General features: G+C 43.1%; 1 protein-coding gene across 2 annotated transcripts; it reads right to left on the bottom strand.

The window, feature by feature from the left end:
* Positions 1–264: 264 nt before the first annotated feature.
* Positions 265–27,146, bottom strand: NUTF2 (nuclear transport factor 2). Of its 2 annotated transcripts, none has more exons than XM_064459136.1 (5): positions 27,067–27,146; positions 16,186–16,310; positions 12,688–12,759; positions 8,588–8,686; positions 265–807 (listed from the first exon to the last, which is right to left on the bottom strand). In XM_064459136.1, exons 2-5 carry the CDS (start codon positions 16,282–16,284, stop codon positions 694–696), a joined length of 384 nt encoding a protein of 127 aa, XP_064315206.1. In that variant the 5' UTR covers positions 16,285–16,310; positions 27,067–27,146; the 3' UTR covers positions 265–693. The 2 variants fall into 2 exon arrangements, with proteins under 2 accessions (XP_064315206.1, XP_064315207.1); XM_064459137.1 differs by lacking the exon at positions 27,067–27,146 and adding an exon at positions 26,291–26,369.
* Between the last annotated feature and the right edge of the window lie 709 nt (positions 27,147–27,855).

Genomic DNA, 27,855 nt, shown 5'->3' with positions numbered 1-27,855 from the left:
CCTTGGCAAAATACAACAGCTGAGAACTCACCTGCCATTGTTAAAAACTGAGCTAGAAGTCTGTTATAAACACTGCTGAGAGGGAGGGAAAATGAAGTTGTATGGCTAAGGGCACACCTGAACTGCCTTCATTGGTAAAACTATCAAGTGCTCTTCAGTTTGAAAGCTTTAGGTCCGTAAATATTACCTCACCAGGCAGACACGAGGTATCCAAAGCAACGGGTACCATATATTCCATATCTGACTCATTAAAACAATTTAAACTGTTAAGAAAATCTCATGGTTTTATTGTGTAATGTAGCATTGAAACATCTGAACAAATCAATATCTGGGCTGTACAGGCTGCTGTTCTTTCATTTCTTTGGGTTATAGAGCATCTTGTCAGTACATAAACAACAACCTTTTGCATTATAAATTCTTTCCGAGGCATGCTGGTACAACACAAATTTCTCTTGTCAAATGTAGCTAAGTCTAACTTCCAAACATCATGCACAAGAAACGCATCTAGTGACAATGTAAACTCAGCAGAAGGGCAGGTCGCAGGTCTTGCTTGCTCACGCTCTGCAGTGCCGCAGGTTTGTGTATGATATTTGGAATGTTCTGTGAGTGTGAATAATACCAGTAAGAGGAGAGGAGAAAAAGAAAAAAAACCAAACCAAACCAAAAAAGCACGGGTGCCTCGGGGTTGCCAGCTCAGCCAAAGTTGTGCAATGCTAGCCTGAACATGTCATTGGTGCAAACCCAGGCATCGTTGATGTTCTTTAATAGAAATATCTGGTGGAATCCCATGATAGGGTCTTCATCAGCCTGTAGAAAGAGAGGAAAAAGTTCAAAAAGCTCTTTTTTGAGAAACATATTCCAAAACTCACAATAAGATGACTTAAAAGCCAACGTTAACAGTGACATCACATGCTGTAAGATGCCTAATACCTCAAGAGAGGCTAATACACCCAGAGGTTCTGTTCCAGGGTGCTTTGCAGACAAACACCTAGGGCCCAACAACACAGAAATCCTGCAATGGCATCTGAAGTTGCGGTTTTCTGGAAGATGTGCAGACATCTCATTCCAGCAGCTTCGCAACACTGATAAGAGCATAACTGTCTCACTGTTGAATCACAAAATTTCTTTGGGCCTTGCCCAGGAGCCAAGCATAAAACAAGGCATTTCAAAATTAGTTTGCAGCTGCTATGCTTTGGATTGATAACAGAAGAGGGTTTCTGGAGAAGTCAGTAACAACAATATTGCCTGAAAGATCTATGTATGCTCTTTCCCAGAGTAGGTACAGCTGGCCAACAACATAGTACTTCCCACTTCCACTGTCCAGGAACAGCTCAAAGGGAGTAAAATATCTGCTATAGCCGTGACAGGACGTTCTAAGCACAGGGATCTTTGCAGCAGTGCCTCAGCTCTTGCCTTTGACAATACATCTAGGCAGGTTATAGTGCCTGTGCTGTATTTTCTATATTACTACAAAAGTAGAAAACAGTGTTAGAGGGAGACTAGTTCTCCCACCTGAAATTTACCAGTCTCCTCAGAGACATCATACAGGAATTAAAGCCTCAAAATAACATAATGATTCCCCAAATCAGCAGGAAATCACATGACAGGATTTACTCTGAACAGCACACAGGACCTAGCTACAAAACAGTCTTCTGATACTGACCACAGTGTATTCAAGTCAGCATTTTTGGAGAACTTTACACTCCATTTTTTCAGCACACAACTTTTCAGTTTCAGAAAAGGGGTGAAATGCATTTAAAAAAAGCATTGAAACGCAGCAGCCAGAAAAGCACATGAAACACACTGTCAAAGTGCTGAATTTTTCTCAATGCTCTGCTGCTGTCCATCAAGAAAAGCAAGTGAAAAGGTCGGAGAGCAAAGCAGATTACAAAATAAACAAAAAAAGTCTTTACTTAGAAAGTAGTATTCATGTAAGTGATAAATTGACTGTGAAACAAGTCAGCTTTGAGGAGCAATTTGCTAAGGACATCAGTTATATCACAGAACAGCATGTCTACCAGAGCACTGGTGGGATCGAGTGCCTGTAAAGCAGTATTTAAATCTAAAACCACTGCCAGGATTTCACAGTGACAACTGCCTATGAAATAAAATAACATAGATGAAGTGCAGTGTCAGTAAGTGTATGCTAATCCACAGAGGAAAACCAAAAAGGGCCCTGGATTAGCTATGGCCTCTCAGGAAAGTGATACTGGAATCATGATGGACAATTACTGTTTTTGAAACCAGCTCAGAGCTCAACAGCTATCAAGGTAAGCACAGCATTAGCAGATATTAGGAAAGGAGCAGAGAACCAAAACCCGTAAGCAACCACATAAATGCACAGAGAGCACCCACATATCAAATCCTGCATGCACTTATTTCCCAAAAATTAAAATGGTAGGGTAGGCAAAGGCCAGAGAAGGGCAAGAAAGATAAGCCAGCTACAGGACTGTTTCCTACAGAAGAAAGTAAATTGAGCATGACACTAGGTTACAAAAGTGTGATCAGGGTGGGGAGAACAGGCAAAATATCAAATTACTCTAAAACCATGAAGGGTAGAGTGAATGAGGAAACTACTCCAGCCAAAAATTAAGAAGGCAGCAAGGCCAGAAGTATGAGCAAGTCTAAGTGTTCAGTAGACAAATGAAAGAAAAGTCCCCAGGCAAGACAAGTGCCAATAAAGCCACTGTTCAACAGGCTGATGACCTGGGCAGTTTTCTGTCACATTGGTATATGCCTCCTTTTGCATCAGGCAGAGGCTCCATAATAATCAGCACAGTGTGAACACAAGCAATTATGGTGGATTAAACCAGCCGCCCATCTAGTTTGTTAGCACATATGACAGCAGTCCTGCCAATTATTTCAGGGAAGTATTATCATTACTAAATCTGCCCAGAAAAGACACTTGCATATCCATATTGCAGAGGTGGCCTATGCACTGAAACCCATGGGTTCTAGCTTTTTCAAGATATCAACTATAACACTTGCATCCTAGCATGGTCTTGCTACTGCTTGATAGTTGGTATTTTCCTGGACATGAAGGAATCTAAGAAAACTGAGTAGCATCAAAGCGTTGTATGTTAAAGTTTGACATACGACTTTGTAAAGCATCTTATTAATGCCATCTCTTTTGATTAAGTGGAATGAATTCATATTTGTGTCAGCTTGGCTTAGTTTAAACCAGCCAGGCAGAATTGTTTCAGCTTGAATCACTTCTAATCAACACTATTAATAAGCATGTAGTATATTCTCTACTTAGTTGCCTTGTGGTCTCCTCAGATCACTGAGGCATCTATTACAAGTTGCACCAAAATTGAGCATATCATTACTGACATGAGTACACTTTAAAAATACACCTCTGGAAAAAAAGATACCACCACCAGACTAGTTTTAGCATAGGTTTCCCCAGTTTCTTGATAAGCCTAGCTGCACTGCAGCTTAGTGCTTTGGCTTGAGGAGAATTTTCTCCTTTCTTATGCAATTCAGGACAGGACACATGAGAAAAAGATTAAAGGAAGAGAGAATTCATCCCCAAACACTTGCTGTTGTACATATGGCAAATTCCCACAATGAAGTCACAAGTTAGTGCTTTATTGCTTTCATGTTATGTCTTCACAGCATAGAGTAGCAATATAATTTAAAACCAAGGAAAATCCTAGACTTAATTTAAGGTGAATTAAATAATTTTAGTCTGTTCCCAAATTTCTCAATACATCCTACTGAAGTCTAGCAAAGACCCACAGCTGAGTGACTTGAGATGCTCTAGAAGGCATAGACTAATCCTATCCCATTTTATTTTGGAAATTCATCACATCTCAGATAAAAATCACTGAAACTCTTTACCCTTACTTTCCACTCCAAATTCAGCTATGTCCAACTCAAAATTTGCATTCCAGATGTCCCATGTTTCAAACCTGGACACACCTTTATTTTTCCTACAAAGCTTTCTTTTATGCAGTTCAAGTTCTTTCATGACATCCTTGAATTAAAATAAAAATTTTTAAAAGTCACAGAATCAGATTGGAAGGATCCTCTGGTTTCCAGTCCAGCCTCATGCTCAACATTACATCAGCCACAGCTTTGTCTAGCAGAATTCCAAGCCTCCAAGAACAGATGTTTCACAAGGTGTCCAGGCACCATTTCCCAGGATTTCAGCCTTCTAGTGAAAACCTTGCCCTTGTGTCCAGTCGGGACCTCCCAAATTCTGGCTTGGAACCACTGTCCCTTGTTACACACTCTGGCACCATCACAACCAGATTGCTTTCAGGTTGTTGGAAACACTCAACTATTTTCCACCTACATTTCAGGCAGATTGCCCTTAGCTGTCTCCTCTTCCAGCTCCACAAGCTCTCAAACACTGCCAATCTTGGAAGCTTTTTGACCTCATACAGTTTTCCTAAATCTCTTCTGACCTGGAGGCTCAAAACTGTAGAAGTCCTCAGCTCACAGAGCCATCCATGGGTCGTGTCAGAGTATTAGATGCAACACTACTTCACAATCCAAGTTTAGCTGCACAACTGTTCTCCTCTTTTCTGCTCAGAGACAGTTTTACACTTTCACCACCACCCCGCAGCAACTGTTGATTGAACTGCAGGCTTGAAGCTATCCTTATCTCAAAGGAAAGGCTAACTACTTAAGATAGCAGGTTCTTTCAGATGTTAGGCCTCATTTAACAGGCTTTAAGCAATGCTTCAAGTGTTCAGCATGCATTACAAAAACATCCAGTGAGTCTAATTGCAAATTTCCTTTCCCTTTTACAACTAGGAAACACAGCATAACAATTAGTTATTCACAATTAATTCTGCAGCAATCACTTCAAAATTCACGCTCTGGGGGAGAGCCACAGATCTGCCACATTGCTCTGAGAATGCACAAGCCACAGCCATGCTTCTCAGCTGAGATCAAGTGACAGAAGAGAGCACTCCTTACTCAACCAGGACAGCGAAGACTGCATGGAGAGGTAAGGCAGAGGGGTTAAACGTTGTGGAGGGCTAGCCTGAAGACTTCGTTGGTGCATACCCAGGCACCTTGGAAACTTTTCAACAAAAAGGTTTGGTGGAAGCCTAGAACCTGGTCATCATCTGCCTGAGCGTGACAGGAGAAATGCGTTACTAGGTGAAGCACACTGAAAATACTGGGTGACATTCTGGATGCACATTGGCAAAGTAGCATCACACAGATGGAACTCACTCCTAAAGGCTTAAACTGATGCTTACTCTTCCTAGCTCAAGCAAGCAAGCATGCACTCAGTCAATGAATAGCAATAAAAAAATTATTATAGAATTAGAATAAGTGGAGGTATATTTATTATACCTCTGCCAAAGGTTAAAAACCATTACTACCTGTCCCAACATCCATTAAAGAGGACCTTTCATATGTTTACTTGAAAACATACATACTTTTCAATTAAAGTGATTAGTGCTTCTGCCAGTGGGTTAGATCCTCACTAGTGACATCCACCCTACTCAGAGGCTCTATTACTTTCCAACATCTTCTCCCAAGAAGCCATTGTGTCCAGTCCTCTCAGCGCAGATGATTATCCTGCTGCAAAAGACGTTGCTTTTTTCTTTTTATTTACAGTTAACATCGGTATTAGCATGCTGAGCTGTAGACTGGAGCAGCACAGAGGCAGATACACATCCTGACTGTGTCACAGGGCAGCCATTTCAGCTGACCCCAGTTAAAACCCCCTCCAGCAGGGGAGGCCAAAGGCTTAAAACAACTCAAACCTGCAGGTTTACTTGAGGCGTAATACTCTGGTAAAGCAAATACAGTTTGACAGCAATAGTCCTTGACCCCATTATTTCTTCAGAACTATTCTTGGACAGTTAAGAAGAGAACTGAGACTTTGTGACAATTTGGTCACCCCCATGGGGTGAGTAGAAAGTTTTTCTGCTTTGGCTTTCCCCCCCCCCCCCAAAAAATCAAACAAGATCAAAATATAGTGGCTTAAGGAAGAAATATAGGATGTGCCCAGCTCACTTAAGAATGAGTTTCCACTGAACTTTTGGGACTAGCAATTCAAGCAACTAAAGCCTCAAAAAATCCAATTAAATATCAGGTCAGGAATGACTTCTTCGAAAGGGCATGTTACAGGTATTTACCATTATTATTTTCTTGGAATATTCTATTAAAAGCATTATGCATGCTCCTTCATTACATAAAACAATGCAAGTTTTGAAAAAAAAACGCAGAGAATTCAAAAGCATATGCATTAATTGTACCGGACTTTGAAGAATTTGGCTCAGTCCCATTAAAAGGATAACTGAATAGCAAGCAGGAAGCATAGCTTTTCCCTTCAAACCCTGCTACTGCTGGTCTTGAAAATCCCTGTCCTTGTGCAACTTTCTCTACAGTTTTCCTCGAGACTGACAGATGCAAGCTGTGCAGAACAGCCACACCATTAAGAAGGCAACCTTTAATTAAAACTAAGCATGCTGCTCCATGTTTGCGTGTTAAAGGGTACCCTGTTCAACTGGAGCTATGGGACAGCCACTTGCTAAAATGCACTAAGTGAACCCAGTTACTGTATTGTATCAAGAACAACATTGAGATGCATTAGAATGGCTGTCAACATCTATGTATGAGCACAAAACAGTTTTCCCTATATATGACAACCAGGTTCATGTAGTGGCAGAAATGTTTACCATATACATCATGCTACAGACTGTTACCAATTATTTCATTCATCCACCTGTAAAAGTTCTAAGTTGACTTTGACCTCCTGGACACTCCCTCAGTGAGGAGCAGCATTTCCCATACATTAAAATGTGCTTTTTAAAGCTAAGATTGGAGACACACACACGTGAAGCGTGGAAAAATGTTGCCTCTCCTACTAAAATTCAAACAGGTTGGATTTGATTATGACAATAGTCATACTTTAATCCAGTATGTTCTTTCCAAGTACCTAGATGCACTATTGCGTGATCCTTGAATTATAAGAACAGCACAGTAAGAGATGCTGCTCCAAGACATGGTATTTATGGAAAGCTCCTGGACTGCATCTACAACCCTAACAACTGTACTAAAAGATGAGAACGCCCAAAAGCTTTACAGAATCTTTGAGGACTTGGTATCTTGCCACAGGATTCAACACAATCACTGTTGCAAGCTGTGATCTGCCTGATGATCATGCAATAAGCTTAAAAACATGACTGTGCAAAAACAGGTGTAGATGTGAGTGGCCCAAGACACTGAGTCCAGCACGTCTGACTTCATACCTGTCCTGCAATTTGGTGCTTTTTGTGGCTGTGTGTGGCTTTCCTCAGAGTGTGTGCAGGTAGGATTGAGCTACAAGAAAGCTGGAATCCAATTTGCAGCTAGGAAGCAGGAGGAACTTTAACGAGACCAAAAGCTATCTATGTTAGGCTTAGAAGTGAATGCAATACACTGGGAACTGCTCTTCTCAACTGCCCAGCCCAGAACAATTAAGGAGAATAGCTAAGCAAGCAGATTCAAAAGTTTCAGTCCTATGTTTGCTTAGTGAACAGTATGGCCAGTGGAAGTTGGAATGTTTTGATACCAGAGGTGCCAGAGTTAACAGGAAAAGGAAACCTAAACAGCTATTTTAAAAGAAACTGAGTTCAAGTACCTCTAAAGACTGGATGGGTTAAGAGTCCTTGACTTGACAGCATGGCTGGACTAAGCCCTGACAAAATGAGTTAATTTTGATAATTTTAGCTATTGCTATGTAATAGCTATACACATAGCTATTGCTATGTGATGTCACACTTTTTAAATGAACACTGCCCACTGTGAGAAAGTTCTGCCTACAGCTGACTTTACATACAGGATATTCTTTGCAGATTCCAGGACAACATCTTTCATTCATAAGAAGTGTAATTAGCTTACAGGCCTGCAGCCCTGTTATATTTATATCCAACATTTCCTCAAAAGAATGGAAGACCAGGTAAGTTTACGCAGTTCAGTAGTATAACGTAAACAGCAATGTAATCATACTACAGCCTGAAAAATAATCTGATTTCTTCTCAGCAATAAGCATTTGATCTCAGAGGTAACACTCCTGTTGCTGAACCAGTTTTCACTACAGACTTACTGGACTGCAGTAACACCGGAACTGTATTCTTGTGTCCTGTGACAGCAGAGAAAAAGCACGGTCTTACTGAAGGGTTGTCAGCTAACAGAAAATGACTGCTAAATCACAGCTCAATGCGTATGTTACATCAAAAAGCTCGTTAAGCCAGATGTGCTTATGTTGCCCAAGAACAATGTAACAATGCTTTTAAACACAGAGGACACTGAAACCTTGCTGCATCAGGGTCAGGGAAGGATTGATGCTTTTAGAGCCCATATGATATTTCTATGCAGAGTAAAAACCATGATACTTCGCTTGGCAGGAACATACAATTATCAAATTACATGTGGTTTACCTAGTGCTAGTTATTTGAAGGGATGAGCAGTTTCTTCACAGTCTTGAACAGCAGAAGAATGACATCCCAATGCAAGCTTACCAGTGTTCCTTCCCCACCCAAGAGAGCATTTTAATGTTTTCAGAAATCGGACGATTTAGAGTCCTGCAAAAATCTAAGACATAGGCATTTGTTAACCTGTAACAGAAGGAGTTTACCTTAAGCTGTCCCACTACCATACTGAGTATACAGCTGTCAGGTGTAGGCTGATGGTCTTGTGCTGTGATGCTGTGTTGTATTTTTTGGAAAGGGAGGCTCTGCAATGAAAAGAATGTGAAATAAGGAAGTGTACAGTCATTGTATTATTTAACTTACAAACCAAAGATTGAGCAAATCCAACATTACGAAGTATTGGACTGTTTTGGTAGCGCTGCATGGAGAGTCATGGCAACTTGACACTACTAGGCTGGGTTGTGTTTTCAAGCACGAAGACGTGAAATAATATGTCACCACATATGTTAAGCAGTATCTTTTCCTAGCCTAATTACACCACCCAAAGAGGTTCAGTTCATCTACAAGCTGAAGGTTCATATGATAAATGCACAAAGCTTCTCTGCTCTGAACAGTGTTGAAAGATTATTTACCAGACAGCTACAAATTTGCTTCTTTGTTAAAATGGCTATGAATACAAAGGGAAGGTAGTTGACCAAGAACCGTCATTCAGCACTTGAAATCCACATACCCACCCTTTCCCTTCTTTCTTTCCTTCTTAACAGCTCCAACACAGCAACAGGCACCATCTTTGCCGTATACCAGGCAGGAGCAGGGTGAAAGGAGGAGGAGGTGGAGATCAAAAGCACACATATTGAAAAGAAAGTAGCCTTCTATGCTCATGTAGCAGATGCAAGTATGTCTGGAGTTAAGTGCACAAAGAACACACCCTGAGAAACACCAGACATCGAGGAATAATACCTCTCTTTCAACTTAGACCACATTCACATTCCAACCACGGACAACTCCAAGAGGCGAACATAAAATATCTGGGGGATCTCAGAGTCCTGTCACACAAACACAATTTTGGCAGTGTTCTATCAAAAGATGCATTAATGCTAGATGTTTTAGAAGTGGCAGTTCAGCATGGATGGAGCTATGAGTGACCACACAGCTGATGCCCAGAGTCCATCCACTGCACAGGACAGCAGCATGCTGTCATTTAAACCTCAGGTTGTACTTTGATGCCTTTGCTTCATTTCCCTGATTTTTTAACACGTTGAGGCAGACCCAAGCATGTACTTTGACAAATTCTGCATTCCACTATAGTGGAAGGAACCTGAAAGGCTTCCTAGAAGGCCTAGGTACAAGAACAGGAGACCTAAGTCCTACTGTCAAGGATGTAAAGTATATAAAACTTGGCCCTGACAAGCATGATGCTTCAGGAGGTATACCAGAAGCTAAATCTTTGGATAGTAGATAAATACAGAAACTGTGGAAGGATCAGTAGGTACCTGGAGAAGCAAAAGGAAGTATACAGAGCAGGCCTCTAGTCACAGAGGGACACTATTCAAGAACACTCTCTAATAAAGCCTGCACTGTTCCCTCTTGGCTGGGAAAACAATCCCAAACTACCATGAACTGCAAAGTGAGCCACTGGTTTGTAGTAGGGAATAGACATTTAGCAACAAAAAAAATCCAGAGCATTCTTTTCTGAACTACCAGCAAAATGTTTTTCAGGGCCACCATCCCAAACTTGAATGTGCCTGCACAAGCATAGGCTGGGACACCACACACCCTTCCTTTGGCAAAAAGAGTACTATGAAGCCTGGTCCCACCTCAGCACAAGAGCTTCTTATTGAATGAGTCCTGCAAGAAAAGTCTCTTGAAAAGGCAGAAAGATGAAGAGGAATGAACATGGTTGTATCCAGAACCCAGCTTCCAATGTGACAAGATGCCAATGAGAGGTGAGACTAGGGACAGAAGACAGGGAAGGCTTCAGAGTCACCATATTGCAGGGCTTCTTGACAAGGAACCAAAGACAAGGCCGGGTAAGATGGGGCCTGTTTCAAGTATGTGATTGTCCCCTTCAGAGAAAAGTACCCCAATGGTTGGGCAGCTGAGTGAACTACTCCTCATGGAATGCAGTAGGGGAAATCCCACTGGAAAGAGTGAGGTCAGCTGATAGGAAAGATCACCAACTTTTAGGATGGAAAGAAGCTACTTCAAAAGGATGGTTGCTTATGGACATCCATCTGTACTGGAGAGAAGCATTTCTTGATATGAAGGGTATAATAAAAGCAACTAACAAGTGAGAAGTCATACAAAAACAAAGGCTTTTAGTGTTCTCTGACAGAAACTGTCTGGGCTTTCACTACGAAACCCATGGAATCCTCCTTGAAGTCAGGTAAGAGAAATTCTGCAAGAATAAAGATGAGCAACTTAAACTTACTCTTGGCAAAGCCACCTGTCCCAGTTTCCTCCTTGGTCCAGGATGTTCATAGAACTAGAGGATTATCTCAGATGCTCAATGTAAACCAGGCTGCCCCCTGATTAGGACAGGTATTTTATTTGGAACAACTCCTAAATCCAGCACCAATTAAGACAAAAGGAACAAGTGTCAACTCCCACTCTGTAACAAGGTACAGGTGCACCAGTGCTAGCAAAGCAGTGTCTTTACAACCTTGCCCTGCTGTATTAGCATAATCTGACAGAGTAGGTTGAAAAGGTGTTACACAGCAAAGAACTTGCTGTAAAAGAAAATCCTGTCCCTTGGCACTTGCACTGATTAATCAGCCCCGCACTGAAGAGTGGAGAAGTGCAAGAGAATTCCAGCATCAAACTTTCAGGGATCTGCTCAACTGACTAAGAAGCTCTGGGACCAGAGAGTAGGTGAGCACATTGAGTTGAAACAGCAAACAGAGGCCAAGTAGCTCAGTGCTGGCAGGGGTATGCTGATTAGAGTCACGGTAAGTTGATACAGCCTCATAACAAGCCATGGCAGTGGAATGGCACGGAACAACTTTCCTGCATTTCTTCATTACTTGACACAGATGGATAAAAGTCAGAAAAACTTGACCTGAGGCAAAGTAGCATGCCTTCACTCTCCAACCAACACTATGCAGCAGGCTCATGAATCCAGGAAGTCCAACTGGCACCACAGACAGGGATGGTAAAGATTGTTAATGCTCTGGTGGGAAAAGGGCCGATTTGCACTGGGCCAGATCCAAGGCATCAGTCTGAGACACTGTGGCCAAGCAAACAAATGCTTATCTGGTTGGGTATCTGAATGGCTGCTAGCCCAGAAGTCTGAAGAACACTGAGTACACAAACAAGCAACTCTGGAGCTTGAGTATCTCATCTAGAAGCAAGCAGTTGCAAGCTGTGCTATTCTGAAGTGTGTGACCTTCTCAAAGGCAATGCAAGTACCTAAGATGCACATCCAAGGGCAAACCTCAGCCTTCACAGTTAAAGATGTTGTGTATGAAAGCAGTGATGCCAAGACACAGGAGCAGCAGTTGTGTAACAAGACAAGCATTGAAGTTAAAGACTTTTCTTCTTGATGTGTAATAAAAATGGTGTATCTGCCTAATATACCATGCTCTGAGCAGAATGTCTGAGGAACTAATGCACGCCTTCCACGTATCTTGCAAGAGAAAACCCTTCTAGTTTCATGACAGCTTCTAAATACACACAGTTTTATAACAGACACATGGATTTACCTAAAAGGTAAAGCTTCTCCAAGTTTAACTCAATGAACGTGGAGAGTTTCAATCTCTATATGGTAAGAAATGCTTTCCTCTCACTTGGTAAAGAGGAAACACTGCTTTCAAAGTCCTGAACCAACACTGCTCACATGTGAACAGCTGACAAATGCTGCATTGAAGATAAGTCAGGTTCTCCACCATAAAATTTATTTGAAGTTTATATATCAGAAAACAAATTGTTCCTTGGAATAAGGTGTTTTGCCTCTATCATAGGCAGGTCCAAATAACAGATTTGCTATTGCTACTTCCTTGGCATGCTTTAAAAGAAAAAAACCCCACCTTTCATACCTCTAGGTCATGGGTCAGCTTGAGCCATACTTTTTAAAAACCTTGCAAACTAATGGAGTCAATTAACATTTCACCATTAGAGCCACCAGTAGAGCATCCCACTACATAGAATTAAATCACAAGTAATTTTTTTTGAAGACCGACAGTTGGAAGCACATGTACCACATTCAAGAGTTTTAAACTGCTGAACTTTAACTCAAATTTTCAGAAGCAATTAATTTATAGTCTTCAGAGCTGTTTCCCAAAACATTCAGTGAGGATTAGAGACTTACAGAGAGTTTTTCAACAATAGCTGCTTTGCCCTGGAACTGCTGTCCTTCCCACGTAAGGCATGATGCATCAATCTGGGGAGAAAAAAAAAATTCATCAACCTGCTTATGTAACCCCTAAGCAATCCTGAGAAGATACTTTGTTTACTTGTCATAGATCCTTAGAAGCCAGCTATTTGGAAACTACCTCAAAGGGAGGTGGAAAGAAACCACAAAGAGTAACTGAAAAAGTTTGGAATAATCTACTGGAAATCAAAGTAGATTAAATTTTATTGTCATGATTCTACCAGCAAAAAAATGTTCCTCCCTTTGGGTCAAAGTTAGCTTTCAGAAGAAAATTTAAAAGATACAAAAAATAATCCTATGGACACAAAGTCAAGCATGTATAGGGACTAAATCTATGAAGAAATCTAACTAAATGAGTTGTAACATCAGGGTTTGGGTTTTGGGGTTTTTTTTGGCTTTCTCCCCACTCAGGTAGCGACTTGTGTCCTTCTCACACTCAGAAAAATAGAATGTGCCTCTAAATATCTTCTAACAGACTGCCCTGTGTGGCATGAAGCGATTGGAGTGCTTTAACCTACAAGCACTTCCAGTACATGAGAGGGGGTGTTCCGAGCATGCTATCTCAGGTGCAACAGCAACAGGCAAGCGGCTTTCTATTCAGCTTACGATACTCTGTTTAAACCAAAGTCACAATATCCTATTGTTGACATAGCTCTGCCTTCTCAAATCCAGTATTAAGCCTTGGAAAACAGACTTAAATTTAAATTGGTTTCCACTGAGCTCTGCCTGCTGCCATCTCCAAACAACACCCTCACCCACTATCTGATAGCCTAAGTTTGTGGGTACCCTATCACAGATGGCTATTCCTTCCATCTTTTTGACTTTAAATACCTCCAGGAACACAATTCCCAGCTCTTTTTCATCCAGTCTTCTACTCTCACTTCAGCTCTGCACGTCTCAGCAGGAAATGGCAGTATCCAAAGAACTTCATTTGCCAGCCCTCTGGCACATTTTCCAGGCCCTGTTTTTAAACTACACCATATCAGAAAGCCACTGCTTTCAGCCATACATGCTGTGCTGAACCTGCACAGCAGCCAACCACTCTAAAAACCTTCTGGTCCTCCATGTATCATCAGGAGGAGCTATACAGTGCAGCAAGAGCCAGAATAACAATGGAGGGCACCAGGGGCAACAGCACAAAGCATTTCAGGGTCACAGATCCAGCCAAAACCAGTATGAAGAGCCCCTGAATAAAGCATCCTCTTGAACCTGGACCCACCTCTTTTAGACTTAGATTGTGTAATCTAAAGTAACACAGCAAGTCATCTGGCTGATACCACTTGCACCTTGCATGACCTCAACCCTTGACACTGATATAACTTGAGAAGCCAGGTGATGGTACCAGGGAACGAGGCTATCCTCTCAAGCATTCACATTAGAGCCTTCAAACACAGAAAGCAACAAGAGCAGAGGGGACCCAAAACCTGCCTTACTGAACCCACTGCAGCAATCAGGAGGTGAGCACACAATGGTGGAGGACACTCCTGGTGTTTCAAAGAGTAGCAAAGGACATAGATTAAGCTGGTATGGGAAATAACATTCTTCCTGAAATACACTAGAACTTCACACACCTAATTAGTGTCCACCTGACCTTCTGCTATAGGTTACCTCCATAGCTACTTGCTGTATCAACAGTCTGTGAGCCACTGAACTGCTTCAAGAACAAAAAGCATCCCATCCTTTATCCCAAAAGCTCTACAGATGACAAAATGGCATTTAAAAAATATTTAATTATAAGTAGCCACATACCCAAAGCAGAGGAAAGAAGTAGCTACAGCATCTTCCTGCTAAGCAACTGCAGGGGGATAACTGCAGAACAAGTCTCTTGCTCAAGCAACTCATAGCAAAAGTGACTGGCCCAGATCCCTACCCAGGACAGGTGACTCAGGTGACAGGCTCAATTGACTTGGATTACACGACTAAAGGAGAAAACGGAACCTTGCGGTGGAAGCAGCAATACAGGAATGCAAAACAAATCCAAGAACTCCCTGCTGTGTTCCTGTATGCTGTAAAATTTGTTCACGCCCACATGGTCTCATACGGCATAAAGCTCAACAGTAAAAGCGCGTTGCTGCAGAACCTCCTCTAATGTAGACATGTTGTAGGCTCACGGTGCATTTTAGCCCCACAGAACAGGGTCCCATCCTCCACAGTTTAGCAACTCCACAAAACAATACACATCAGTAACCTGCATAACAGCCCTCCTGACTACATCTGCATAGGTATCTCCACTGAATGATGAAAGGAAGAAACACCCTAAGGGTGGGAAAAGCCCAGGAGGTCTTTGTGTGGAAGGTCCCGTTTCCAGGAATTTAAATTACCCTGTACTTATCACCAGTCTTCTGAGGACTGAATGTGTTTTGGTAATAAAATTACAGAAACTGCTAAGTGTCTGCATGTTTAGAGCTGTGGTTTGAACACAGGCTACTTGTTTTTCTTGCATAAAGGAAGGCTGTCTGTACACAGCTTCTTGGTCAAAATAAGGCAACAGTCTAGCAAATAGCAAATATACAACAATCCAATGAGCAAATGCTATCAGTGCTGATGGATATTGCTGAGGCATACGGAGGGGTGTCCGATGGTGTTCATGCAACAGTTTCAAACCTCAAGAGCTTGGTGAAACTTCAAATAATTCCTCCAGCAGATTAAAAACAGGTCAGAAGAACAGGATACACTGCTAGAAGACTTGTAAGACTTGAGTGTTCTGCTGAAACGCCTCAGCCACCCAGCTGTGTTCCTCATCACCAGCAACCAACCCCACACGCAGAGCACTTTCCATGTTCTAGAGGAGTCTTCCCCCAAAACTAAAAGCTCATGTTCCCTGGGTTTGCTAGTTACAGTCTTTAATTTTGGAAACCAAATCTATTTTGCCCCAAATAAGGAGCAAAATATAAAAACCTAGTTTTTGAAGAAATTTAAACTGAATTTAAATTTAATAAAGTCTAAATATTAAAATAGATTTAAAATTCTGAATCCAGTTTAAATGTTCTGAGGATTAATACAGCATGAGATCTGAGAAACACCTCCAAGAACTGCTAAACACAGAGTAGGCCTTAAATCACATCCCACTTCAAGAGGGATCCAAGCAAATCCATGCCTGTACATTAATGGCAAACTAAGGCTAGCATGTTTGCTTTTACAGAGAATTTCATCACAGGATCACCACCAGTCCCCTCCACTGCAAGCCACTGTCTGCAGCCAGCCCGGGGTTTCTGAGTCTGACTGCCTATAGATAAGGCAGACAAAGCTCAAAATAGAAGTGAAACATAAAAGAAAGGCAATAAGTAAGAGCTGAGTAAGTGTGATTGCACTGACTGATATTCTGGAGTCAGGATAAAACCCACTATCCCAGCCTGCATATTCCCACACATCAAAATAGAGAAACCTAGACAGATAACAGGAGAGAGCCCCAGCCCTCTTTTTATAGATACTTACATATATTGCTCCTAACTGAGTCCTGTCTGCATCAAAAAGTTGGTAGTAATGTTGTACGAAGCTGGAACCAATCTGCTCCCAGATAGGCTTGTCTCCCATTCTGAATCCTCACCTAAAGTCAGTGACTGTAAAACAAACAAAAAAATCATCAGAAAGAACTATCACATACGCAAGAATAGCACTTGGTTTGAGTATAAAGCATCACTAAACGCAGATCCTCTCAGCTGGCCAGATTTTTTCATTGGAAGAAGTAGGACAAATCTCACCTCTGTATCCTAGGCTTGTGTAAATTAAAAGTCTTGGATACCAAACAGTTCAATTTCTTATTACACTGCTTGCTGATTTCTAAAGCTATTTCAGTGTGAAGTCACAACTCATGTACGAAAGTGGAGAACAAGAACAAAAATGAGCGTTACCACCTTCTAGTCACATATTTTAAAAAATTACACAATCTGAAAAAGTTGGCAAGCGCTTCCTATTTTGACTTGATCTCATTTACTGTAAACAACTGACATGTTAATACAGATTGTCTGCAAGTGGCTTACACCGACTGATTTATCTCTTCAGCTCCCCAGGTATTTCACCATCCACATGCCATTCGAAGGAAGAGCATCCTTTCAGCTGTACACAACAGGAGTTAGTTCATTAGCTTTTTGCTTAACACAAGCTTACTTTCCTCTTCTACCCTGTCACTAAGGCTGAAGTACACTTGACATTTATCTTTGAACCTGTAGTAATTTCAAGATACAAACCATCACTTTTCAGTGGTGAGAATCTGCAGTACCTGGTGAAGGTACTGGAAACTTGGAGGCATCCCACACTTCTGAACATGAGTCCCTCTATTTTAGAGCAATTAAACATGCAGCAAGTGCAGGAGTCCAGCCAGAGTCAGTCTAGAAACTACCATGTACAATCAGTACAAATGATTGCTTTACCATGCCATTCAATTTTTCAAGAAAGCTATTTCATTTTTTCTTTATCCTTATATCTCTGAAAGACTGAGGAATTGTGCTAAAAGTCAAAACACAACAATGCTGTGCTCAAACCCCACTACACTACATTTTAAGATCGGAGTTTACTTCAAGCAAGCTAAATTATACTTGCTAAACTTCAAGATCTGTCAGCCAGTAGTCCCTCTTTGTAACCCCAGACCAGGAAACCCTTGAGCTACAGGTCTGTATTGCACTGCAGGTCTGGAAAGGCGTGAAATTTTGTTTTAGGACACAGAACATGACAGTTATTTTTGGCTTCCTTTAGATGTCAGTTACTCACATACCTGCTTCAGATTTGACAGATGCACAAGATAAGCAAAAAAAACATATTCCCAAAATCTCTACAATAAGTATTACCAGGCCTAGTTTTCTGTGCATGGTCAGACAAGAAAGCTCTTTTGATATTTTAGGCCTTTAGCTGTTTAGGCTTTACTCATACAAATGGGAACTGAAATGGGTTCAAACCCTAGGCCAGAAGTTTTAAGGTTACACAAATTTGGCCAGACTTATAGAATAGAAAATATCTTTTATTACAGAATCACAGGTTGGAAGGGACCTCAGGGATCATCTAGTCCAACCTTTCTAGGAAGAGCAAAGTCTAGACAAGATGGCCCAGCACCCTGACCAGACGACTCCTGAAGGTGCCCAACATGGCCAAGTCAGCCAATTCCCTGGGGAGATTATTCCAACGGTTGACTATCCTCATTGTGAAAAATTTCCCTCGTGTCCAATCGAAACCTCCCCAAGAGCAACTTGTGTCCATTCCCCCTTGTCCTCTCCATGTGACTCCGTGTAAAAAGGGAGCCTCCATCTTCTTTGTAGCTACCCGTTAAGTACTGGTACATGGTGATGAGATCCCCTCTGAGCCTCCTTTTCTCAAGGAGGAACAAACCCAGTTCTCCCAGCCTATCCTCATATGGCAGGCTTCCCAGTCCTTTGACCATAAATTTTACTAGATCAATGGCATAACAGGAGGTTGCATACAAGTTTTCAGGGCAATAAATTCAACTACCAAAGTAAAATACAAACCAAGAACATTTGCTAGAGCTTAGACACCCAGACTACTTGAGGGAGAAAATGGTTCTCTGTGGAACAGAGAACATGACAGCACAGAGCTGGCAAGGTGGTTCTCCCTGCTGAGAAAGGGATGTTTTGTAGCCTGTGAAAAGAGGAGAGGTTCAGAAGGAGGAGCTCTGGTTGTGACAATGAACCACAAAAGCATGCCACAGACTTGGTAGTTTTTGCCATCCAACTGATGCTGGCTGCATGCTAGTTCTCAAGTCCATCTTTGAAATTAATTTTATTCAAGGATGAGGTCAAAAATAAACTTAAGATAGAAACATAGCTATCCCACTTTTAAACATCCTTATTTCAATATCAACCACCTAAGCAACACGGTCAACATCAAACTCAGTAACCCCACACACAAACACAGACTAAAAATTCAAAGACTTGTTGCCACATAACTAATATTTGAAGTGTCCCAAAAAGATCTCCAATCTGGCATCAGTCACCATCACATGTGGTCCACTAATACTTGCAATACATGACTCAGGCTGAAGGAGTTTTACCCAGTGTGGTCACTCCTCTGGGAAAAAGGATCACAAACTATAAATCCATCCAACTACAACAGGTTCAAAAAACAAAAGACACCCCGAGCAACTTAAACCTACTTCTTTACAGGAGGCAAAAGTTGTATTGACTGCACATCCATAATTGCCACATATCAGCCTAATCTGGAGCAGATGTAGAAATCAAACAACTTCAGCCTGCATTAAAGGAGTTTATGTTGAAAGAAAACCACTCCAACCATTGCACTAACTCCCTGGAAACTTCGCTGAGTGACGCCCACCCTGCTGTTAGGCAGGACTCATGTCCTTTTTGGAAAAACAGAAGAATTAGTATTTAGTTCTGAAGTCTGCTGTTTCCATTCCAGACCTGCAGGTACCTAGAGTTGTGTAGTTTGGGATGGCTGTGGTAGAGCCAACAACCAGTCCAAGTGAAAAATCACTTCACTCTTTATGGATCCTCATAGCTTCAACTTCAACTCATGAGCTCACACCACTACCAGACATCCTTCCTAAACATCCAAGTGCAAATCTACTTGACAGTATCGATGTTAAACAGCCACACATCTAACACCAAGATGAAGTAGTGAACAGCAAAAAACCCACCAGCTTGTTTTCCTGAAGCTGAAGTCAACTATTGCTAAATTAAATTTTCCACACACACACGCATGATGTCCGCTCACCCTTAACAGCTCACTGCACTGTCATACACACCGAAGATCAAGCTGTATGCTTACGCTGCACCTCACTGAGACCCAGAGGCTTTCAACTCCTCAACGCACAACAGCCTCACTCAAGCACCAGATACCTTCTGTTCTATCCTGAAACAGCAAGAAAGCCTTTGAGGCTGCAAGAAATTAAGGAATTAGTATTTTAAATACAGAAAGTAGTATTATGGTTTCTAAAACTAAAAATTAGTATGCTAACTTATCTCCTAAAAAAAGTATTTGTATTTCAACAGGTAAAATAATCATTAAATATAAAAAATCAGTATAAATTTGACCAGTTATGTTGATTTTGCCAGAATTGAAAACAAAACTAAAAAATGCTGCTGAAATTAATGATCCTTGATTGATTTTTTTTGTCTGTTTTTTACAACATTACTCTTTTTCTTGTGCCATTCATATAAGGTTTTCTCGAACACTCACTGTCCCTGGGAAGGTCTTTTTAATTTTCCTTTTCTGATTTGTCACCTTTTCCACCATGCCGTTTTATGTTTTCTGCCTGTCATCACAGATGTAAGAAGCTTAGAGACGCACCTAAAGAAAGAACAAGATAGGAATGGTCTTGTGTGTCATCGAGCCCAGTCCCCTTCAGTAAGATACAATCCATATAAGATGGTACCGATACATTCATCAGGCTGTTTTAATGAGAGAAATGTATATAAAAGGCTTTGGAGATCTATTCCAAAGCTAGGAAGGAGGCACATGTTCTGATGGTGTCAAATGCTAGGATGACACAGCTGTGCCTCAGAGCCATCCAGCCAAATCTATCCATAGTTCAAAGTTTGGTTACAAAGGCAAGAATGTTCAGGTAATATTAAGCCAGACAAAAGAAGTTTCAATAAGCTAGAAAGCACACAAGATGTGTCACACCTGTCCTTTTAAAGGCACCTGCTGACAGTTACCACTGCAGAAGTGTATTATTGAACATTCCTCCTTAATTCCCTATGGAAAAGGAGACTGCTTCCTTAAGTCCCTTAATTTTCTTTCCTTTGTCACTTCAAACCAAACCTACCTCATCACACCCACTTAAGAACATCACAGCCCATTTGATTAACAGCTTCTTCGCAGAAGTACAGCAGCAAAGCTGAGCTACAAACATACAGTACAATACTTTAACTCACATTCCTCCGTTTCTTGGACTCTGCTTATATCAGAGTATTTATCCCCACCTCAAATACCACCCAGCAGACAGCACTCATGCTGAAACCCAATAGAGCACACAAAAGCCACAGCTGCCAGCAACTTCAACAGGTATACGCTGACACTGCAGAACTGGGATTGCTGTTCCACAGGGGACTTTTCCTCAGCGACGCCTAAATAAAATTTTCCAGTATCTCTGCCAGGCCGCACACAGACACATCCTGAAGTGTCAACTCCAGCCCTCTGCACATCTCTCCCCACCCTTCCTGCAGGTCTCCTCCTACATGGCACCATGGTATCACCAGCACCCTCATCCTGTGTTCATCCCAGCACTACTGCTGCTGCACAACGCTTTCGGGCACGCAGCACCCCTGAACACAGAGTGAAGCTCGTGTTCAGAATCCCGCAGCACAGGAAAGGAATTAATCCCCTAAACTGTGCAGAACTTCCCAGTTCCCCATGACACCAGGCTTTCCTACATGCAGTCACAGACCCCCCACATTGACAGGGCTTCCACAGGGACCGACAACCCCAGAGCCCAGCCCGCACAGTCTAGACTGCCCAGCACTTCTGTTGCTGCTCAACCTCACCAAGTCACCCAAGGCTATGCTACACCCCAAAGCCTCTCTCCCTCCTTTCCCCACAGGCTCCTCCAGCTTGCTGTGTCCTGTGCCACCAGCCATGCTGGTCCAGGAGGGAGGCAACTGCCCAAATTAAGCTCCCCACCATCTGCTTTGACACGTGGCAGGTGGCACCAACATGATATGAAGCTACATGACCGAAACAGTGGTAGAACCAAGGAGGAAAGAAAGGTGTGAGGCAGAGGAGAACTGGAAGAAAAAGGAGCCTTCACAAGCGCAGTGAGTGACCTTGAATTAGACTAGAGTTACGCTGGCCTCAGGCAACAGCTTTTCTGTCCACAAAATCCAGAAACACAGAATCTTCCCCATCGCCTGTCACAGCTTAAATGTTCCTACCTATGCTCATCCCTTTTCCCTCTCTGCCATAACTCTGGGCTTGACAGATCAGCACGAACAGGCTGCCCATAACTCCTAAGGGCAACACAGTCCTTCAAAGGCTCATTTCTGCAAAAGGTCTGGATGAAAACTCTTCCCTTTGCATCCTTCAACAACCAAGACAGGAAAAAACCACCTGGAGACAATTCTGTCAGCACACTGCAACAAAGTCCATCTTTCTGCTCAAGCAGCAAGCTACTCGGAGGTGTAACTTGAGGAAAAGCCACCTTTTTACTTGGCAAAAATAGATAAAGCCTCCCACTGACAGGCAAACAGAGAGGTTATCCTGCAATGTGGAAGCACCAGTGACATTTGGAGCAGGTGGGCTATTGGCACATCTCAGCAGTACAGAGAAAGACCAAATCTTTGTTTCAACCAGCAGCTGTGTTTACTGCTTTTTTGGACCTGGACATACATAAGCTGACTGCTATCAGTTAAAAAAATTAACTCTTTTTGAATTCAAGCATGGCAGACCTGCGCTTCTGTAAGAATCCTACATTTTTTGATAATGGCAACAAAAACCAGTATGAGCAATAGTAAAGTATAATGTAAATTGCTAAAGAAAACAAAGGTGGTCTCCCACATTTAAAAAGCAAGCTGCATTCAATCAATGAACAACCATCACAAGCAAATAAGGTCAGTAGAGACTTTCTGATCTGTGAAACACCAAGAAAGAAAACACTGAATTTAAAGAGGAAAAACTTCAAACCAATACACTCTAACATGCTAGTGGAAAAAAGAATTACTATTATCCAGTTATGACTACACTTATTCCATTAAGTAGTCAGAGCATAAATAAATATGCTCCATAGATAAAGCCAGCCCTATGTACCACTGGTACACCAGTACACTCAAGTTAAACTCTCTTAAGACTGAATTCAAGCTTGTTTTCTGGAAGATTTCAAAAATCAGTGTAGTAAGAGAGCACCAATGCTCCCTTTAACTCAGGGCTTTTGGTCCAGGGGTATACGTTAATCCACAGCAAACATGATTTAGACCATCAGTTGCTGCACCCTTCACTACTGGTTAACAAGATTAAATAAGAACAACAAAAGAGCTCTCTTGTTTCAGCTCCCATTCTTCATGTAACTTTTACCATGAATGTATTTTTGATCACACAGATTAAAAAGAATGAGCAGTCGGCAGATTGCAGTAAAAAAAACAAAGCAGCGAAGAGTTTAGACTATTTTTCCTTCAATCTCTTTCCTATTGCCACTAAAACTTACAAAGACGGGAGCATCTCCTGTGCATGCTTTCTAGGAACACAACAGCACCAGCATCACAGAACCAGTTAATCTTCTCTCAAACAGATCGTCTATTCAACTACACCAAGAATCACTTGATAACAGCTCATCTTCCTTTAGCAAAGGACCAAGCTCTCCACAGAAGAAATTATGCAAATTATCACACAATACTTCAGGTTGTAAGGGACCTCCACCAGCTCAAAGCAGGGTCCGCTAGGAGATCAGACCAGGTTGCCCACGCCAGATCCCCAAAAATTCTGATACTGGAGACTGCATAACCTCTGTGGGCAACCTGTTCCAATGTTTGACCGTCTTCATGCAGAGGGGAGCTCCCCCATGTCTAGCCAGGATCCCTTCTGTTCCAATGTACATCCCTTTTTCCTGCGCTCCCACCAGGAACCCCTGTGAATAGCCTGGCTCCCATTTTCCTGAGAATGGCTTGACAGATATTGGAGGCTATGATTAAGCCCTGCTCAAGCCTTCTCTTCTCTTCTCTAGGCTAAACAAGCCCAGGCAGAATGCACGTTAACTCAGGGATGACGGAATACTGGAACTTACTCAGGGACATCACACACCAGCAGTCATTTATCTTAAACACACTGTGTCTCTTTCTGAGAAACTCCAATTTAGTGGTCAATCCTTCTCCATCTGAAACCTATGAAATTTCCAGCTGAGGAGCAAACTCATGCTTTCATAGACTGAAAGAAAGAAGCACTTCTGTGTATCTTTGCTACCACCATGGAGGTTAACCATCTGAAGATTACTGCTCCAGCCCAATCAGAAATTATTGATCTCATCCCAGACCTTCACCTAGTAATTGCCATGGGCTGCACTGCACAAGAAATTACATTATTCTAAACATGTTTTCAGATCTAAAAGTAATTAAGTCCAGAAATGTGAACAGTAGATGGATGGAAAGAGGAGAAAGGGAAAGAGTGACAAGGCACAGGCTGTTTCCTTCTGAAAAAATATGGAAAATAAATTTACTTTCCCCTTCTCAGTCTTTTTATTCCTCTACTCCAACTTCATTTTAAAAAATTAATGCAGGAATTATGCCAACCTGAAGTATTTTTTTGGGTACAGCTGTCAACAAGTACACAGCCATTAGTAAATAAAACACACAGGGAGGACTCTGGAAAAGCTTTCACTGTGCCTACAGCTTGATGCAACCTGTCTGCAACCTGACAACCCAACAGAGTCACAAAGAGTCAGCAGAGATTATTTTTAAATATTATATTACATACATATATTATGTACATATTATATACATAAGTTATACTCCATATAATTGGTCAGAGAGACACAACCTTTTGGTGTTAAGCAATAGTCAAAATACTATACATCTGGCATTTTTTTCACAGTATTCTTGCTGCATTCTGAAACCCAAATTCATGTTTACACGGCTGAAGTCACATCTCCTCCCCAGGATGAGCCCAAGAGTGCTCAGTTTTAAAGTAACAGAGGAGGCGATGGGAAGGGGGAACTGCTGCACCACATTTTTTCTTTACCTTATAGGCACGGTAACAGAACATTTATTCTCAACAGCAGAATATAAGATATTTCTGTCCATCCATCTCTGACTCTCATGACAGCTGGTTCAGGTTAAGAGAAAATTAGGAACTGATTTTTAGGTTACAGAAGAAAAGATGTCATATTACAGTTATAACCTTTTTTTCTCCACCAAACCATTACTTAAAAATTAACCAGGTTTGTTCACGAACTCAGCAGCAAAATAACATTCAGTATTAATTTTTATTCTCAATAAAACTTCTACCAAAAACTGCAGTTTAATCCTTGCAGCTTTTCTTGTGGTTCACAACTGATTGTTTTCAAGTGTTTGGCACATTTGAAGACAATCACCATTGTATGTTTGTTAAAAGCAGCCAGTTGTATAACAGCCCCGAATTAGATAGCACAAAGGCAGTCGCCCCTAAAAACATAACCCTAGGTACCTTGGTGCAGTGATAAATGAAAGAGAACCTAGTTAACATTGCTATTTTGCATTATATTACCCCTCAATTTTAGGTTTATCCACAGCATTCCTCTATTACTGATTTGCAGCATTCAAAGTCTGGAAAATTTTCTCCAAGATTTTTTATGATTCACAAGCTTTTCATGTGTGTAAGCAAGGCTTGTTACACCTCACCTCCAAATGATTGGTCTCCAACCTTTGGTCGAGCTCCAAATTTCCTAAAATATGCCTTTAAAAAAAAAGTCACCAAAACTTTTTCTATGATATCTACCTAACCATCTTACACTTCCAAAACCACATTTCCTGTCCTGCCTTTTTTTTCCTCCCCTGCAACACACAATAGCCCTGCTTCCAGCAACACGTTATTGAAGCACACAAATTGGTCATGCACAAATATGAATATCAAAACTGCCTGTGACACCCCGATATTTAGGGGTTCTGAAACAACTGAAAGAAACCATGCTTATGAGTGTTACCAGTTATTAGTATATACTGCAACCCTGACAAGACATACTCAACACCGTCACTAACCAGGCAATCCTTTTATTAATGACAGAGACAAAAGAAACCCCAAGGGATAGATCTGCAGAAAGTTGTCACCATTTGCATTTTTCTGAAGAACCAAACAGACACAGATGTTAAATGTATTTCAAATCATCTACCACACAACTTGCAATCTTTTAGGGAGGAACATAAAATAATCATTAGGACCCCAGTTGGAAAACAGTTGAATAGCCCAAGAGTAAGCCAAAATGTCATTATACTTTAAATTAGACTATGTTTTTTACCAATAATGATACTACATTTCCATACTTCTATGTGGAGATATACGAAATGCCTTATTTGTTGCTGCTAAAAGAAAACTTAAAGTCACCACACGCAAACACAGAAAGCATTGCTTGAACACAACTCCTCCCAGAAGAGGAGAACTCAAAAAAGTACCAACTTGAGAAGGTGGCTGAGTCAGCCATCAGATTTAACCTTCAAGCAACAGTTCTGCAACTGATTCCTATTCCTCTTCAAGCATTTACCTGGGTTTTGCTCCTGTTTGATTGCAATATGACGTACGTGCCACAAATCCCACTCCAAAATACACGTTTATGTTGGAAGCAATGGACTTGAAAGGAGAATGAACAGTTGAAGCGTTACAGCCTGCCTTAGACAGGGAGCTGAATTGCACGAACAGTATCTTTGGGACTGAATGACTTCAGAAAGCTCTCTCATACTAGCAAAATGCAACATACGCTCCTTGCTACTGTGGATTTTTGCAGGTTTTGATTGTTTTTTAAAGCTAAAAATCGACAGCAGCTACAGAGGTGAAAGGAAAAAAATCACCCTTGTAGAATCACACCAGAAAGCGGCAACCCAAAAGAAAAAAAACCTAGACGGCTACAGCAGATCACCAAGCACACCCGCTTTTGCTAGTTTTACTCCAAGGAAGCACAAACCTTTCGTTTTCTACGTGACAAAGTGATTCCACCACGTCGGGTTCGATTCGGCCCTCCCGCAACCTCCTGGCTGAACAGCAGTGCCGTCAGGACACCAGAAAGCACCTCTTCGTGATCTTCATGATTTTCAACACCTTTCACAAACAATCCCCCCCACCTCGCTCCCCTCCCCACGACTCCCGGCTAGGGTAAAGCAAGGCAGGAGCACAGCGGGGCACCGGACCCAGGGCCGCCTAGGAGCCCCAGCACCCCGGACCACCACGACGGCAAAGACCTGAGCAGGGCTGAAGCAGGGACGGCGCTCCCGGGAAGAGCCGCTCGCTGACACAGACCGGCTCCGCCAGTGCTGCCGCCGGGCCTGGGGCCCGCCGCCCCCCTCGGCCCACACACCGGGCGCCGCCCAGCCCCGGGCACAGCCGCCGCCGGCAGCGCCTCACCTCCCTCAACCGGTAAAGCGCGGCCGCCGGGCCCCGCCACCGTCCCTCGGGGACCGCGCTGCCGCCACCGCCTCAAAGACGGGGAAGGTCAGGGCGGCTCCGGCCGCCGGCTGCCTGGCTAACCCGGCCCGCGGCTACCGGCAGCGCTCCGCGGCGGGGCCGGGGCCGACCGGCCGGTAAGAGCGCGGGGTGGGGTGGCACCATGTGCCGGCCCACGGGCAGGAGGGCAGCCAGACCCGCTCCCGCTGCCGTCGCCGCCGCCGCCACCGCCACCGCCACCACCAGGGACCCACCGCAGACCCCCCGCAGACCCCCCGCCCCGCCTCCCCCCGCACTCACCCTGCGGCTCCCACTATGGCGGCGGCAGCGGCACCGTGCGCGGCGCGAACCCCCTCAGCCTCTCCCGCCCCGCCCCACCCGACCCCGCCCCGCGGCATGCCGGGAGAGCGAGTCCAGCCGGCGGGGCAGCGCACGCTGGGAGGGGCGCGGAGGACTACAACTCCCGGCGTGCCCCGCGCCGCCACTTGCCCCGCCGTGGCTCATTTGAATGAAGGGGAGAGGGTCCGCGCGGCACCCCCATGCATTGTGGGATAGCGGTGGGGCTGGGAGGGGCGCGAGCGAGCAGGCGAGGCGTACGTTGGTGCGGCGGGGTTCTCCCTCCGTCCCTCCCGCCCGGCGTTGCCCGTCAGGGCCCTGCGGTCCCTCCCTGACGAATCCACTGGGGCCAATCACAGCCATCCCCAGGTGGGAGGCCTCGTCTCACGGGGGTGGCTCCGCTGGGCCCTGTCAGCCCCGCGGGAGCCCAGTCAGGGCCCCGCTGGCCGGGGGCAGCCTTGGCTTGCTGCAGCTGCCCCAGAGCTGTGACGAGACAGGATTTCAGCCGAAAGAGGGAGGCGAGAAGGGTTGCCAGGCCAGGCCTGCCCTCGGAGGGCTGTCAGCCCTGAGTGAGGAAGGAGGCAGGGACCCCCAGCCAGCGCTGCAGGTCCTGACATTAATTTTTAACTCCCCTAACGAGCTGTGCAAGGAAAATGTTATCTTTTTTAAAAAAGGGAATTGCTTCGCTTGCTTGCAGTGAAAGAAATTTGCAAAGAAGGTGTGGGGTGGTAGAAAAAAAATGCTTCAAATAAA

This window comes from Phalacrocorax carbo, chromosome 8 (assembly GCF_963921805.1).
Source record: "Phalacrocorax carbo chromosome 8, bPhaCar2.1, whole genome shotgun sequence".
NCBI lineage: Eukaryota > Metazoa > Chordata > Aves > Suliformes > Phalacrocoracidae > Phalacrocorax > Phalacrocorax carbo.
The sequence above is the reverse complement of the archived record's forward strand: the minus strand, read 5'-3'. Positions and strand labels throughout refer to the sequence as shown.

Excerpts from the sequence above, each read along its gene's own strand:
- NUTF2 (XM_064459136.1), bottom strand. The coding sequence starts at position 16,284 with ATGGGAGACAAGCCTATCTGGGAGCAGATTGGTTCCAGCTTCGTACAA. Across the intron at positions 12,760-16,185 it reads CTCAGTTAGGAGCAATATAT|ATTGATGCATCATGCCTTAC; the intron begins GTAAGTATCTAT and ends TTTTCTCCCCAG. Across the intron at positions 808-8,587 it reads TGGTAGTGGGACAGCTTAAG|GCTGATGAAGACCCTATCAT; the intron begins GTAAACTCCTTC and ends CTCTTTCTACAG.